We start from the raw sequence: 17836 nt of genomic DNA on the forward strand, positions 1-17836 counted from the left end.
ACGCACTCACGCACTCAGGCATTTACTCATGCACTCACACTCACGCACTCACTCACGCACTCAGGCACTCAGGCATTCACTCTCACACACTCACACACTCACACGCACTCACACTCTCATGCACTCATGCAGTGGTGACCAAGTTCCTTCTCTGGGCCCAGCACTTCACGTGGCAGTGATGAACAAGAAAGTCATACTTCTTGTTGTCTTGATATTTAAGTCTTCAGCTGAGGCTGCTAATAAACAGCCAGACACAAACCAGACGCAGCTTATGTACAGCTTGTAAACAGGATGAAGCAAATATTGCTGAAGAATGGAGAGAGAATGGCACCTCCCTTCTGCCTGCAGCGTAAACAGACTCACTTAGCCAGGAGAGTCGGGTGTGCCTGGTTTCTCTCTGAAATTCCCTTGAAGCTCGTGTGGTTTTCCAGCAGCCGGCCAGAGCAGCCAACGTGGTAAACAGGCACCCATGGTGTAGGCATGCCACTCAGGTGAGCTGGCTTCAGCATCACTGTGGATTTCCCTGTCCGCTGTTCTTGGACAGTAAGAAATTGTTATACCTTCATGTCCAGAGATGACGTTTTCAATTGGAAAGAGGGAAGAAACGTAAAGCATAGTGTTTTGAACTGAGCGTCTGGGAAAGTACAGAGATGCATGAATTCTCCCTTTTCGGTGTGCAGGCCCTGCCTACCTCAGGCCTGACCAGCCTGGTTGGTCAGTGGCTGTCAACCATAGACTTAGGTTTTAATTCAGATACCTGGGCCCCCACCTGCGATTCGCATTCACTGCGCCATGCCATCTAAGATCCTCTGACCTTCAGTGAGGGGATTTTGAGCCTTCTGCTGCATGTTCAAGAGCCCTCAGAGTAAAAACCCAGCTGGGAGCTTCCAGCTGATGTGGGAATTAACAAGTGTCATCCTGAAACTTAGTAAATCTGTGATGATTTTAAGCTAAAATCGTTTGGAGCTATGGTTGATGACCTTTGAAATGCCAGAAATGTTTTCATATACATATTTTTTCATTTAAGAAACAGTTCCTGACAGGGTCCACGCAGCTTTTTCAGCCTGGAGGGATCAAAGGGAGCTTGAGTTGTGTGCGCTGTGATTCGTTCCCTGCTGAGTCCCGAGAACTTGCCCTGCCTCCTGCTGGAGGAGTGAGAGGAAGGAAAGCTGGATTACCCAGCCTGTGCACTCTGCCAGCCAAGAGGACCTGCCATGGGTGTGCCCAGCAGGAGCCCGGCAAGGTCCCAGCTCTGATGGCCTCCTTAGACTTGAGCAGAAGCCCTGCTCTTTTGAAACTGCCACATATCCCTGAATCTCAGACTCAACCACATGACGTCTGCACAGATGTTTGAGAAGGGCGTCCCCTGCTTGGTAAGCCAATGGCTTTTCACAAACTAGTACAGATACACAGGAGTCCTCGTGTAAATAGCAGCTGTTCTTTCCCAGGCTGAACCACTCACAGAGAGAGGAAGCCGGGCGTTTTCTGTTTCATGCTGTGACTGTTAGCTGGAGAATGAATTTAGGGTGAGTCCACAGTGCAATGTAAAAGCAAGTTTATTAAAAAAAAGTGAAGTAGTGAAAGTACAGTTACTCCATAGATTCCCGAAAGTAAGACGAGGAACGCGTCCACTATAGGTACAATGCTCTTATATATAGGATAAAAAAAGAGGCTGGGTGCAGTGGCTCACACCTGTAATCCCAGCACTTTGAGAGGCCCAGGCAGGTGGATCACTTGAGGTCAGGAGTTCCAGACCAGCCTAACCAACATGGGGAAACCCTGTCTCTACAAAAAATGCAAAATTAGCCAGGCGTGGTGGCACATGCCTGTAATCCCAGCTACTTGGGAGGCTAAGGCAGGAGAATCTCTTGAACCTGAACCTGGGAGGTGGAGGTTATGGTGAGCTGAGATTGCGCCATTGCACTCCAACCTAGGCAACAGGTGAGACTCCATCTCAAAAAAAAGGAAAAAAATAATAACAAAATAAAATAATAACAAAATAATAACAACAAGAACAACAACAAAACCGCCTGATGTGCTGTTTGGCAGGTGGCCCTACCTGGGCCTGCTGTCTTAGCATCTTCTCCTGTGATGTGCAGGAGCATTTTTTTTCCTTTTTCCCTTTGGGGACTTCTCCTCCTGCCCCTGGCTTTGTCTCTTTTCCTCATATCTCAAATTTCTGCTCATCTTTAAGACGGTTGAAGGCCTCCTCCAGGGGGGGTAAGGTGGACACCCCACTACTACAGGCTACACAGATTTTTTTCTCCCTCAGAAAGCTTGGCGTGTTTGAAGCATTTCTTATTCTGCAATCTCTCTTTCATTCCTATCTCAGGCTTTTGTAAGTACACAGAGCATCTTGTAAGCAGGAACTATGTATAATTTTCAGCTGTGTCAATATCATCATCATCAATAAGCATTTTTAAGTACAGTCATGCATAGTTTAACGATGGGAGTACACTCTGAGGAATGCATCCTTCAGGAATTTCATCATTGTGTGAACATCATAGAGCGTACCCAACACAAATCTGCATGGTATAGCCTACTAGGTGTGCCTAGCTGTCTGCTATAGCCTATTGCTCTCGGACTGCACGCCTGTGTAGCGTGTTACTGTGCTGAACACCGTGGGCAATTGTACCACAGTAGTAAGCATTTGTATATCTCAACGTACCTAACCAGAGAAAAGGTATTACAGTCTTATGGGACAACCTTCGTATATGCGATCCTCATTGACTGAAGTGTTATGTGGTAGATGACTGTACCCACAAATATGAACCACATTATGCTACATGTTGAGAACACAAGTGGCCTTGCTGCTTTCTAGAGCTGTTAAATAATAATTGAATTGATATTCAGATTTAACTGGTCCGTGAAAGGACCTGGACATGTTTTAAGCTCCCCAAGTGCTTCCAGCCACAGTGCCGCCAGTGTAGATATCAGTGATCTCAGCTGTGTGTGTGCCCAGTCCTGGAGCACCCAGAAATGGGTTCTCTGATGACATTGTTTTGAGCTATGTCTTTGAGAGCAGAGCAAGTGAGGCAGAGAATACAGTGAGGCAAAGGCTGCTGGGGGATTGGTTGGTTTCCTGGAAACTGGAGCTGTAGGCCAGTTGCCAGAAGAGCAGAGGACATTGAAGAATGGTTCAGGTCTAGGGCTGGTGGAGATCTTCAGACTCTCTAGCAGTTTGGGTGTGAGTTTATAGCTCTACAGGGCACAGATGTGTGATGTCACTGAGACAACAGGTCCAGCCATCAAGAGGTCCAGATGGAAACACGCAGCTCTTTTTTACTGTGAAGGTGTCCAGGCTTCATCAAATCTTATTTTCCCAAAGGCAGCCAAAAATTCATTTTGTTAGTGTGACATATTCCAATTTTTTTAATGTTGGCTAATGTTAATGTGTACACATGCACACACAGGCACATACACATGCATGCACACACTAGTGTACGCAGCACTCTGCTGGGCAAACAAACCTCCCTGGGGCCCTTGCAGCCTGCTGGTTGCAGCTTAGGCCATAGCCAGTGGGCCCTGCCAGGCGTATAAGCAGTGCATGCCCAGAGCAAAGTCAGGCCCGAGAAGACAGCATCCTCACCGGCTGCTCTCATCACTGTGGAGAAAGGGTGGCGTGTGTAATGTATGTGATTCACATGACTCCACCTTTGTGTGTGCCGCAGAGATGAGGGCTTGGACCGGGGTGGTGGCACTGGACCTGGGGAGGGAGAGTAGATGAAATTCTGTTACAAAGAGAGGCTCTGGGTAGCTGAAGACAGATTATTTGCTGGGGATAAATGCAGGGCAATGGAAACCTCTCCCGCCCCTCTCCTGCCTCTCACTCCCAGTGTGGTGCCTGCTGAATGAATGAACGCTGCTTCCTCTCACTCCAAGTGAGTTCCAGAGGAGCCCAAGCAAGCTAAACTGGAAAAGATACGCATTTCCTAAAAATGAAAAACACATTTTTTTTTCCTGAAAGCACCTTTGGGTGGTAATGCGAACTGCTCAGAGCCTGTGCTCCTAGCCCTGGACCAAGGGGTAGTTAATGAAAGAATCCATACATAACCTGTTTCTCCCCGTCTTGAGTTTTTCCATCTCTGAAATGGTATGGCATCTGTTCTTTCTAATAATGACTGAGTAATGTAGTGGTTAATATTTCAGGCTTTGAAACCAAAAATGAGTTTGTCAGTTTTACCTCTCTGTGACATTGGGAAGTTGTGCTCACACTTTTAGCTATAAAACAGGAATATCAATAATACCTCCTTAGCGTGGCATAGTGAAAAATAAATATTTAGTTCTTACAATAGTGCCATGCATGTTGACTATTTTATTTTTATTTCTATTAATTGAAAGAAGTATATAATAGATGAGGATATAACATGAAAATTATAAATATTTTAAGTGTAAGCCTTTTAATAAGAAAAATAATTTATACCTACTTATAGCAAAGGATGAGATCTGAATGTTGTTATTATTATTTTTTTGAGATGGAGTTTCACTCTCATTGCCCAGGCTGGGTGCAGTGGCGCTGTCTCAGCTCACTGCAACCTCTGCCTCCCAGGTTCAAGCTACTCTCCTGCCTCAGGCTCCTGAGTAGGTGGGATTACAGGCGTCTGCCACCATGCCCGGCTAATTTTTTGTGATTTTAGTAGAGACGGGATTTCATCCTGTTGGCCAGGCTGGTCTTGAACTCCTGAGTCAGGCAATCTGGCTGCCTTGGCCTCCCAAAGTGCTGGTATTACAGGCATGAGCCACCGCGCCTGGTCCCTGAATGTTATTTTAATGGTGTGAACACGAATAACTTTATATTAATCAGTGACGTGAACGTCAGTAAGTTTATATCATCATCTAACCTCTTTTGCTGTCATTTTAAATGACCTCTTTCATTTTATAAGTAACACATGTAGAAGTGATACTATAGAAAAATTAGGAAATGCATAGAAGTAAAAATAGCAAAGCATATGTCATAGAGCTCATCACCCTAGGTCATTTTTGCCAATTCTTTACCTTTCTAAACTGCTTTATGATACATTGTTATAATTAATTTAGACATCTTTTAAAAATAGAATTTTCCTAAACACATAACATTCTGAAGATTGTTACTTAAAAAAGTCTGTATTGAGCATTTTTCACGTAAAACAATATACTTTGAAGGTATATTTGCCTAGTGCTGGTATAACATAATTTATTGGCATCTTTTATTGATGTATGGTTAGATTATTTGTTTGATGTGTTAATGTATGGTTGGGTTGTTTGCCATTAGACTTTACGTTGTGATGACCCACTTTGAGCCTCCCACAATGCTGTCTTGTGGGATTGTTTAGGGTAAATCTCTGGAGAAGGAATTCCTGTGTCTCTGATCCCTCATGCCAATGTCTTCAGAAGACCACTCTGAGCAGAGGTGAAAGTGGGCTGAGGCTCATGCTGCCTCTTTGCAGACCATCTAACTAGAGTACGGCCAGATAGGGAGAGAGGCGGTGGGAGCAAGCCCTTTGGAGTCAGTCGGGTCTGAGTTCCATCTGTGCACAGATACTGGATAATTGGATGCCTTTGGGTGAGCCACAGATCTCTCAACAAGGTAAACTTACTAAGGTTATTATTAGCAGAGGTCCTAATGAATGTTAAGTATCAAGTATTCGACCTGCTACCATGACAGTAAAATTCCAGGGCCTATATGAAGTAAGGTTCTTATATAGAATTATGTACATACATATATACACACACATATACATGTATTCTATATGTAAAGTAAGGTACCTATATAAAACAAGGTCAGTTGCCTTCCCTGGCTAATCTTCAGGAAACAAGAATTTCTACAAATGTTCATCAGAACCAGGACCTACTTGAGGGTGGAAGGTGGGAGGAGGGTAAGGATTGAAAAACTGCCTGTTGGGTACTGTGCTCACTACCTGGGTGGTGGAATAATCTGTACACTAAACCCTGGTGACATGCAATTTACCTGTATAGCAAACCTGCACATGGATCTTTGAACCTAAAATAAATGGTAAAAGAAAATGTTCCCCAGCATGGGTGACTCAGCAGGTGTTTAGAAATCCTCCACAGGGTGAATACAGCATTGGAAGCACAGACTGAAATAAGTGAAGGGGTCGTGTGTTTATTACCCCTTTACCATCACTCGCGTCCTTTCCCTGCCAAACAGTGGTGTCCGTCACGGTGGCCATGTGGACAGGTGCTGGGTGGTGTGATCGACTTGCTAGCTGATTTAGCACAACACAGGACTCCAGGTCCTCAGAACTGGCCGTAGATTTGGAGCTGGGGCAGGATTTAATAGAGTGTTGCACGTGTCAGCGAGCCCACCTGTTTCATGTGATCATTAGTTCGTGTGATGTGTCATCCCCGTGACAGTTCTGAAAGGGTCAGGCCAAATCCTGCTGCTCCCCCCTCCCCTTGACCAGGGCCCATGAAAAACAGGCTTGTGTACCTCCCCGACAGCGAGCACATTTTTAAGGTGTTTCTTCCCAGGAATGCTTCCTTTTAATAGCCCTTCCTCAATGTTGTTTAGTTTATTAGTTTGTACTTGTTTGAGGGGCACTGATTTTACAAAGGCCGTGCCACTAGACACTCTTGAAGAGACACCTGAGAATGTGTAAGAATGAATTATTCCGAGGCAGATGGAACACTACCGCTCACTCTAAGCCTCTGTGTTGTGGTTTTAAGGAGGAAGATGAAGGCCCATGCTCCCCCGCCTCCCGGAAAGGGTGCCACTCTGCAGGTGCATAGTGACCAGAAGCCCTCCCACGACGGGGCCCTCGGGTCACAGCAGAACCTGGTCCGCATGAAGGAGGCACTGAGGGACAGCACCGTGGATGTCACCGTGGTCCTGCCCAGTGGGCTGGAGAAGAGGAGCGTGCTCAACGGGAGGTGAGAACCCAGTGCTGTGGGAGGAGTCGCTGCACTTCCTTTGCGAGCATAGTGGGGAGATTGGAAAGGCAGATGTTGATGTGTTGCATTTTCCCCCTCATCAGGTCTGACCCCAGGGATGTCATGGATACAAACTGGGCCTAATGTCCACTTAGAGCAGCCTGGACTGGAGCATAGCCTGCCCACCCGGGGTGGGTTTACACTAACTGGCCCAGCCATGATGACTCGCCAGATGCTTAGGAGAGCTGGGGCTCCAGGGCTCCCTCCTATGAGGAAGCGGGCTCAAAAAGGAGGGCAGGCGCAGGGATGACCTACGCCCCTGGGTGGGACGGCAGCCACAGTGTACCACAGGCATCCTCGGCTCTGAAGGGGCCCAGCCGGGAGGGCAGCCTCCCGGATTAACCACTCCACGTGGCTGAGTGTCCCATGCCACTTCACTCACAAAAGGTGCAGCTGAAACATTGGCAAAGCCTCCTTCATCATAGCATTTTGAGTTTATGACCAGGAGATTTGCATGTCTCATGTTTGTCATTGATCAAAATATATCATAATTTTATTGTTTCAATAGTTTTGTGCTATTCTTACTGATGTTTCCAGTGATAACCCAATGTATGATAAAAAATTCTAACAAAGTCACAGAAAACAGCTGTAAATGTTTATACATGTTTTTGCTGTAGAGAAGTATGATAGAATGATTAATTACAGAAACTTTCAAGCATAAATATATATTTGTATAATTCTGATGTGGCAGTGAATGGAAGCAGCATTTATAAGAAAAGAAAGAGAATAAGAAGTGTGATAAAATGGGCTGGGCATGGTGGCTTATGCCGGTAGTCCCAGCACTTTGGGAGGCTGAGGCAGGCGGATCACTTAAGGTCAGAAGTATGACACTAACCTGGCCAAAATGGTGAAACCCCTTATCTGCTAAAAATGCAAAAAAAAAAAAAATAGCTAGGCACAGTGGCATATGCCTGTAATCCCAGCTACATGGGAGGCTGAGGCAGGAGAATTGCTTGAACCCAGGAGACAGAGGTTGCAGTGCACCAAGATCATGCCATTGCACTCCAGCCTGGGTGTCAAGAGCGAAACTCCATCTCAAGAAAAGAAGAAATGATATGAAATGTTTTATTCTTATGAAGCAGTTTGCTCAAGTAATTTTAATGGATAATGGTGAAAATTAAATCACTCTGGGTGTTTTTATTCTTATTTTAAAGAATTATGCAAGCATTTTATTTTAAAATACCAGTATTTAGACTATAGTTGAAATTGCCTAATCCTTTGCAACTATTTTGTTACTTTATTAAATTAACCAGTTTATAATGAAGATTCTAGGTGACAGCTTAAGGCAAAGGGGTACATACATTTTTCAAAAGTATTTTATGAGGTAAGGGAATAAAAATTTGGGGAGCATTGGTCGAGGCCTTGGAATACACCTAGGAGTGGAACTGTTGAATCATGGGATACAGTATTTCAGCTGAACCAGGTGAGGCCAACCTGCTCTTCAGTGTGGCGCCACAGGGCTAGAACAGGAGGTTGCTCCTCAGTGCGGGTCCTGTGGCTGTGGTCACAGCAGGAGGGCCAGGCACAGTTCACTGTCTACAGTGGATCAAGGTGGGAGGTGCCTGCTCCACCAGAAGCCACCAGAAGCCACTGTCTCTTGTGGCTTCCCCCCAGGGTTCACACACAGTGGGGGTTCTTTGTTTTATAGAGTAGTGGTAGGCCAAAGTGCACTTTTCCTATGCAACTTTGTAACTTAAGAAATGAGCCACATTATTACAGTTTTACAAACCACTTTAGAATATGCATGAAATTTTGTCAGTGAGTATATTAAAGTTTACTCGCCATTCTTATATTGTATTCCAATTTCTGGGTATATATGTTGTTTAGAAAATGGCATTGTGGATCATGTCTTAGTTATGCAGTCCATGGATCCAGTTTTACAAATACATGAGGAAAGAATAGAATGCCCATTCTAAAAGTAAAAATATTATTTAAAAAATGCTTTCAAACTGCTTATTTCCCTTGGAAAGTAGCGGTTGCCACCATGTAGTTTTGTAATGTAGCGATTAAGAGTAGATACAGCCTAGAGATGGAGTATTAAAATAATGTTATCTTCCCTAAGTGAATTATAATCCCCTCTCATGGTTTCCCTAAGGATCAATGAGTCATAGCAGCAGCTGTGAGCTGCCTCCAGTGGGTCAACTATTGTGGATGCAGCAACTCCTGCTTTGGAAATTGGCTTTATGTTGTGCTCTTTAGTAATATAAGAGTGGGCTGCAGTTAAATTTCTGACCCTTGCTTAAAATAGATCTACTCAGTTTTTTGTCATTGTGGTTTCTCTCCTAAAAAGTGGGTTTCATAAAGAACATGCTACCTTTTCACAGGGTAAGCAAGGAGTTTGTAATTTACAGTCAACCCCTTAACTGGGTTATTTCCTGACGTGAAAGATTCCCACAAAGGAAGCATGTTAGTAATTGGATGCTGATAATCCCATTTGGAAAATCAGTGTTTTCTTAAATTTTTTAATTTTTAATTTTTTTTTTTTTAGCTTCCCTTGAATTTAGAAACATAAATAAAAGTTGAAGTCTGTGTTTACAGATGAAGACATGAGAATTGGTGGTCTGGACTGTTCATAGGGGAAACGTTCTGGCCCTACCAGCACCCCACACAGCTCTTGACTGAGGCCACCATCCCATCACTTTAATTGAGGCCCAAGAAAAGATCTTTTGGCCGGGTACAGTGGCTCATGCCTATAATTCCAGCACTTTGGGAGGCTGAGGCAGGCGGATCACTTGAGGTCAGGAGTTCGAGACCAGCCTGGCCAACATGGCGAATCACTGTCTCCACTAAAAGCAAAAAAAATTTACCCGGGCATGGTGGTGCTTGCCTGTAGTCCCAGCTACTTGGGAGGCTGAGGCATCAGAATCACTTGAACTCAGGAGGCAGAGGTTGCAGTGAGCCAAGATTGCACCACTGCACTCTGCCTGGGTGACAGAGTGAGACTCCGTCACTCTGACAGAGTGGGCAGGGAAACTGGCAGTTTTCCCAGGTTCCCAGACTCTGCACACCACCTCTCTCCATGTCAAAGGACACAACCAGCATTATCTTTTTTTTTTTTTTTTCTTGACAGACCGTTGCTCTGTCACCCAGGCTGGAGTGCAGTGGCATGATCTCGGCTCACTGTGACCTCTGCCTCCAGGTTCAAGTGATTCTCCTGCCTCAGCCTCCTGAGTAGCTGGGACTACAGGCAGGTGTCACCATGCCCAGCTAATTTTTGTATTTTTAGTAGAGATGGAGTTTCACCATGTTGGCCAAGCTGATCTCGAACTCCTGACCTCAAGTGATCCACCTGCCTTGGTCTCCCAGAATGCTGGGATTACAGGCATGAGCCACTGCACCCAACCGGCATTGTCTTTTAACAGGTTTGAAATGTGAATGCCTTTACAGAAGGCATTCCCTCTCCAGTTAGCCACAACCCCTGTCCCTCCCTAAATGCACATCATGAGAGCCCTCACAGACTGGTAGCAGCTGCTCAGCCCCAGGAGGCATTTGGGTGTGTGAGGGCTTGGCCAACGCTCTGAGGTCTGACACCATCCTCCTCATTGCGGCTCTGGTGTTAGTCATGGGTTCCATTTCTGGCGATGTGGCTTCTGACTTGTATCTGCAAGGCAGGCCCCTGCCCATGGCAGTGGACAGGCCTGGGACCCAGGCCACTCTGAGACTGCATCCTTGCAGAGATCTCAGCCTCACACCTAGGGTCCTGCCTCTCTGGCCAACAGACTTCCCCGGTTATGGGCTGCTTCAGGTTACCTGTCTCCACATTGACCATTTTTGTGTTTGCTGACGTGTCCCTTTATGTAGGGCCGTGTCAGCATGAACTGCCTGTAATGCAGCAGGCACTAAGCTTTTTGGCACCAGGGACTGGTTTTGTGGAAGACAGTTTTCCCACAGACCAGACTGGGATGGCTTCAGGATGATTCACACGCATTACGTGTATCACTAGATTCTCATAAGGAGCGCACACACAGTTCACAGTAGGATCGACACTCCTGTGAATCGAACACTACTGTGGATCAGACAGAAGGTGGAGCTGGGGGGAAACGCTTGCTCGTGCACTGCTCAACTCCTGCTGTGTGACCTGGCTTCTAACAGACCACTGTCCCATCCTGGTCTGTGGCATGGCGGTTGGGGACCGCTGCTTAGAGGACCTGTATTAAGCTGTCAGACTGGACTATCTCTCAGGGCTTCACTCTTGCACCAGAGTCTGCCTCATCCAGAGCTTAGGTCCACACAGTGGCCTTGGTCCCCCACAAGAAACTAGGTCACTCTGGATCAGTTTAAGATTTGACAGTTCATGCAGACTTAATTTGTTTTAACATTGTGTGGGGAAGTAGCTAAAGCTACCTTAAAGTGATTAGTAAACTTGGCACCGAGTGACCTATTAACACATACGTACTAAGTGTGCATGTCTTGGGTACTTAGAGTCTAGCAATTTTCAAAATGGGGTGCCAGACCAGCAGCAATGGCCTCACCTGAGAACTTGTTAGAAATGTAGATTCCCAGCCCCTCCCAAGACCTTCTGAGCAGAAACGCTTGGGAGGAGCCCCACAACTTGTGTTTCAGCAAGCCCTGAAGGTTCAGATTGCATGTTAAAGTTTGCAATCCCCTGCTATGGTGCATGCCACTGGCTCTGTTAGATGTCAGGGATACTTGATGAGCACGGGGTCCTAAGAATGAGCCCAAGGTCTCACTGGTGGTGTGGCCATGGACAGCGGAACTGTAGGAATGATTCGTGTCAGCAGCTCAAGAACAGCCCTTGGCAGCCTCATCACAAAGTATTTCCCAGTCCATTTCCATGCTGAACGGAGTCTGAGGATCTGGTAGGACAGCTGGCTTGTAATGTACATAGAAGTCCCCTCAATTAGAGAAAGGTAATTCATTAATCGACCAGGGTCTGATGGAAGGAGGACCTGGCCTCTCTGACATCCATGTCCTAGCCGTGTGTTCCCCAAGCAGTCTTTTGCGGTCTCCTGCTGTCTGAGGGGCAGTGGCCCCTCCGCACTAGGGCGGGTATTGGCAGAGGTTGTCCGTTTCTCATGTAGGACTCTGCTAAGGTTTCAAAAAAAAAAAAAACCACCTACAAAAGAAAATCAGCTCTTTTCTCATTGAAGTCACTGACTCAACCAAAAAAATTTTTGAAGTCTGTACACATTTGGAAAATATTATTTTAAAAGAAGTATAATAATTCTACTCACTTGTTAAGTTCAAAAGCAGAGACCTCAGCAAATGGAAAAAAACAAACAAACAAAAAAAACTTTTACCTTTACCTTAGGAGCAGTTAAAAGACATTTGGGGGAACAGAGGTAAAGAAGTTAGAGGTAAAAACGATGTTGAAGAGGAATGGGAGAGAAACCTGAAAGGTCTGCCCTCACAACCCCCTCCACCCATGCTCTCTTGATTTTAAGGTAATCAGTCTATTTTATTACTGCCTTTTATCCTTCCATTGAACCTGGGATTTAACTTGAACATAGATAGATGATGAGAGAGAGAAAGGAAGGCAGAGAGAGAAGGAGAGAATGACTGCGATTCTCCTGAGGTCTGGGTGGTCAACGCAAATGGCAATCTATGGGGTCATCCCTGAGGCCAGGGAGATCTCTAGCCCTCGTCACCTTCCTCATGCACCTGACTTTTTGTTTGACATTCTTAGAGGGTCTAATTAATTGCCTTAGTTTTATTCTTTGTCCAATCGGAGAAACTCCATTCTGCGTTGCTTCAAAGATGCTGCTTTGAAAGAGCCTAGTATCTTGGTATTTGCTGACAGCAAGATGGTATTTGGCAACATACAGACAGGTGATCCTCTGCCCTGAGGATTTTTTTTTTTTTTTTTTTTTTTTTTTTTGCAGATAAACATTCTTTTATTTCCATACTCTTTGTGACATTTGTGGCACAGGTATTCAATCTCACAGGGATGTTAAAACCCACACTTGGATGGTGTCCAGGATGCTTAGGAGCCGTGGATTTGGACACTCACAGGCCAAGCCTAAGTGTCTTCGGGGAAGCTACTCCTCCAGGTCACCTGCCAGGTAGATGGGCTTCCTTGGGCAACGGGTGACCCTACCAGGACAAGAGGAATGCCTTACTACGTAGAATCCAAAATAGAAGAGGTGGGAACAAATTAACTCGTTTATTTAGCAAGCCCTGACCTTGTGCCTATGCCTGGCATTGTGCTTAGTGCCTTACAAATGTTACTTACATAAAACTCTATCCACCCTGTGAGGTGGGCACTCTCATTCTGCCCTGACCAGTAAGAAAACTGAGGCACAGAGGATGCAGTCAGCCCCACCCAGGCCAGAGAGGCAGTGAGCAGTGGGACTAGGCTTCGGTCCCAGCAGGCTGCTCCAAGTGCCGTCACTGCACGCAGTGCTGCTGTGGGAGATCATGCCCAATCCCAAATCAATGGGCAAAGCTGCAGATCAGGGTAGGGCTGCTCCATTGGAGGTGGTGAGGAGGGGAGGCCAGGCCCAGGAAGTGGTGAGAATGTGTGAGTGACCAGCCTCTTCCACTCCGCATAGCCCAGCGGCACAATGACCTACTGAGGTCGTGTGGAGGGATGCGCCTCTAACACCCTGTTAGAGAATCATTAATCTCTTGTCCTCAGAAGGTGAGAGGCGGGTTGGGATCTGATGAGCGTGTAAGGAAAACCCACAGGGAGTGAGTAGGCAGCGGCTCAGCCTCTCTGTCCATTGTCGGGCACCGCCGTTGTCCCAAGGGTGGCCTCTCTCTGGGTGAATTCTCCAGTAGCGTCAAAGGAGGCTTGAAAGGACTGGCTGGCTGTTTGGAGTCTGGCATTTGAAAATGTCAGCTGGTAGCAACTTAAAGGGCGTGGTGCAAAGTAGCAGAAATGACATCCCCTCACACCTTGCTGTGCAAAGGTGTGCTCCAGAAAAGTGTATAGTGGAAAAGTAGTCAGTCAAGCTGCATTTTACATGAACCTGGGAAGCGTCACACGGAGCGTCAAACCCTGCAGGAAACGTCATAGGATGAGTTCCTGCTCTTGGACCCATGTCCTCACAGGATCGAGCTTGCGCATATCCAGGTTTTTTAAGGCTGGCAAGTCACATCTTCCTTAGAAAGCTGTGTTTACCTGACACAAATAGAGGCAGCTCCAGAGAGCAAAGCAGCAGCCACACCCGGAGCTCCTGGCAGCCCTCAAACCTCCTGCTTTCATGTGGAAGCCCACTGTCCTGGGTGCAGCTTCCAGCCCTGGGAATGGATGGTGTCTGAGGTCTCCAGGTTGAGAGGCTAACAGTTCTTGCAATTAACTTAAGCACGTCTGATAACCCATGTCTGTGGGGACTGGCTTTTATTTTCATGTCCTTACGGTGTTTGGGGGCAGATTTTTGCCTCCTCGCAATTTAAATCTAGGCAAGTGTGTTGTTGATGCCCCACCCCCACCCTCGACTGCTGAAGGTGTAATGGCAGCTTTCACACGGGGAGGACTCGCCGGGCCGAGCTGCCTTCTCGGGGGGTGCATGGGCGCAAAGACCCACGTTGTGGAGGCTCGGCCAGCAGATTGTAGAAATCCATTTGACGTACGAGGTGGAGATTCGGGCACTCGGTTGTTTACCTGGCTGCAATTAATATACTCCTCTGTGAACACACTGCATACTGGCTTCTGCCGTGGCCAGGTAGGATTATTCTTTGTGTTGGGGAAAAGCCATGGAGGCCCTGGGCCGGCCACTCCATTTCACCTCTTTAATTAGATGCTCCAAACCTGTCACCAGTTATTGGACTAAAAGAACAGAGGATCACAGAGGTGCTACTAACAGAGGATTAGCAGCATTTGTGACATTTTTTTGTGTTCTTTGACAACTGATTTCTATCTGTTTACTGGGTAGAGACAGCCTCTTGGTAGGGAGTAGAGAGAAAGTGAGTCAGGTCAGATGAAGTGACAGTGGACCCCAGCTCCCCTGCCTCATGGAAACCCAGGGACCGGCTCCCCATCTTCAGACCACGACAGGACTGGAGGACACCATGGGCGGCACGGCACACAGTGTGGCCACATGCTCATGACAGATACACAGGACGTGGTCAGGAGCCTGTGGTCACATTTTAAGAGGCCTGTTTCCTATGCTGAGGGTTCTCAGTGGACTGTGGTGTCTGCAGGTGTGCGGTGATGTTCTGTCTTTTTGTTTCATGGAGCTCTTCATTGAGATGAAGGTTTCTACCCAGGACCCAAAAGAATCAGAGCTCACAGCAGTTATTAGCCTGCACACCTGGCTGTGGGGTTCTGGAGGGATGGGACTGCCCGGGCCCAACCAGGTGCTCCCCGTTGTCACCAGCACCCACTTCCCAGGGGTGTCCAGTATCTTCCTCATTGGTACTTGCTGTTTCTTAATCACTTCCTGGAGAGCGGAGGGGGTAAATATTGTCATAGATAGCTTTGAGCTGGGTTTGTATCAGTGAAAACATTATTGATGCTGCTTTCTTGTAGCACTGGCATGGGAAAGAGGGCATTTTAGGGATTCTTGCAGGATGGGGTTTGCCTGTGGGTTTATGGGCCCTGAAGCTCATGCTCAGGGTCATGGAGGAATGAATGAGCATCTCTGGCTGCGCAGGTACCTAGGGCTTTGCAAGTGTTTTGTTTGAATTCAGAGACAAAATTTTATTTATTTTAGAGTTTTCCATTTGACCTAGTAACACACTGCACCCACTAAGTGATCTGTAATCACTTGTTAAATTAAATATGTACTTTTTTTTGCCAGTTTCCTTCCCTTTCCTTAACCAAAAAATAAATATCCACTGTACCAAGTACCTATTGGGAAAAGTGATTTGCTTTTTTTTTTCTTGTGTTTTGTTTCAGCTTTATTGGAGGTGTAATTGACAAATAGAAATGGTATATATGGAAGGTGTACAACTTTATGTTGATATACATAGATATGTAAAATTACCACAAAATTGTTGACACATCCGTCACCTCACAGGGGTGTGTGTGTGTGTGTGTGTGTGTGTGTGTGTGTGTGTGTGTGTGGTGTGAGCACTGAAGGCTGACTCTCTTAGCACATTTCAAGTATACAGTTCTGTCAGCTGCAGTCCTCATGGTGGACATTAGACACCAGATCTCCAGAGCTTTCTTGTCCTTAACAGAAACTGTGTGACTTTGACCACCTGCCTATCGTCCAGCCCCTGCAACCACCATTCTGCTCTCTGCTTCTAAGAGTTCAGCCGTTTTAGATTCCACATGTAAGTGAATCAGGTGATGCTTGTCTTTCCGTCTGGCTTATTTAACTTAGTATACTGTCCTCCAGGTTCATCGATGTTGTCACATGGGGCAGGATTTCCTTCTTTTTAAGACTGTGTGATACCTCATTGTGTATATGTGCCACATTTTCTTTGTTCATTCATCCGTTGACAGTCATTTAGGTTACTTCCACTTCTTGGCTATTGTGAATAGTGCTGCAATAGATATGGGAGGTATCTCTAATATCTAAAAATTCTGATTTCTTTTTCTTCTTCTTTTTTTTGAGACAGAGTCTCGCTCTGTTGCCCAGGCTGGAATGCGGTGGTGGGATCTCGGCTTACTGCAATCTCTGCCTCCTGAGTTCAAGCGATTCTCCTGCCTCAGCCTTCAGAGTAGCTGGCATTACAGGCACGCGCCATCACATCCAGCTAATTTTTGTATTTTTGGTAGAGATGGGATTTTGCCATGTTGGCCAGGCTGGTCTCAAACTCTTGACCTCAGGCAATCTTCCTGCCTTGGCCTCCCAAATTCTAGGATTACAGGTGTGAGCCACTGTGCCCAGCCCATTTTCTTTAGAAATACATACCTAGAACCAGGATTGCTGAATCGTATGGTAATTCTATTTTTAATTTTTTGAATAACCACCAGACTGTTTTCTATAATGGCTGTACCAATTTACATTTCTACCAGCAGTGTTCAGGGTTTTCCTTTTCTCCACATTCTCACCAACACTTGTCATTTTTTGTCTGTTTGATAAAATTCCTATTCTAACAGGTGTGAGGTGATATTGTAGTGTTGAATTGCACTTTCCTGATGGTGATGTTGAACAGCTTTTCAATATACCGGTTGACCATTTGTATGTCTTATTTTGAGAAATATCTATTCAGGTCCTTGGCCCATTTTAAGGAGGGTATTTGCTATTGAGTTGTTTGAGTTCTTTATCTGTTTGGGATATTAATTCCGTAATCAGCTATGCGGTTGCAAATAATTTCTCCCATTCCATAGATTGCCTTTCTCTCTGTTGACTGTTCTTTTGGTGGACAGAAGCATTTTAGCTTAATGCAGTCCCATTTGTCTATTTTTGCTTTTACTCTCCATGCTTTTAGTGTCATGTCTACAAAAAAAAAAAAAAAAAAAAGCCCAAAAAACAAAAACAAACAACAAACTGCCCAGACCAATGTCATGAAGTTTTCTGTGTGTTTTCTTCTCATAGTTTTATGGCTTCAAGTCTTATATTTAAGAGTTTATAATCTATTTTGAGATTATTTTTGTATATGGCATGAGATAAGGGTCAAATTTTATTTTTCTGCATTTGGATATTCAGTTTTCCTGGCACTATTTATGCAAGAAATGGTCCTTTCCCCATTGTGTGTTCTTGGTATCCTTAGCGAAGATCTGCTGACTCTTAATGCATGGATTTATTTTTGGGCTATTTTGTTCCATTAGTCTACATGTTTGACTTTCTGCAAGTACCATACTGTTTTGAGTACTATGGCTTTATAAGATATTTTGAAATCAGGATGTTTGATACTGTCAGGTTTGTTCTTCTTTCTTAAGATATCTTTTGAGTATTAAAGATTTTTTGTTGTTCTGTATGGATTTTTGTATTGTTTCTTTTCTGTTTCTGTAAAGAATCCCAAAAATGGGATTTTGATAGGGATTGCATTGAATCTGTAGATTTCTTTATGAGGTATGGAAATTTTAACAATATTAATTCTTCTAATT

General features: G+C 45.4%; 1 protein-coding gene across 7 annotated transcripts in view; it reads left to right on the forward strand.

Annotated features, from left to right (window-relative positions):
* COBL (cordon-bleu WH2 repeat protein) overlaps positions 1-17836 on the forward strand; it is a 288288-nt gene that overhangs the window by 91131 nt on the left and 179321 nt on the right. For all 7 annotated transcript variants that reach the window (XM_032244191.1, XM_032244196.1, XM_032244192.1 and 4 more), the window contains exon 2: positions 6667-6870. In XM_032244191.1, coding sequence (XP_032100082.1) covers positions 6667-6870 — 204 coding nt within the window. The remainder of the gene's footprint in view (positions 1-6666; positions 6871-17836) is intronic.

This window comes from Sapajus apella, unplaced genomic scaffold (genome assembly GCF_009761245.1).
Source record: "Sapajus apella isolate SASKATOON/1434 unplaced genomic scaffold, GSC_monkey_1.0 scaffold54, whole genome shotgun sequence".
NCBI classification, from domain to species: Eukaryota; Metazoa; Chordata; class Mammalia; order Primates; family Cebidae; genus Sapajus; species Sapajus apella.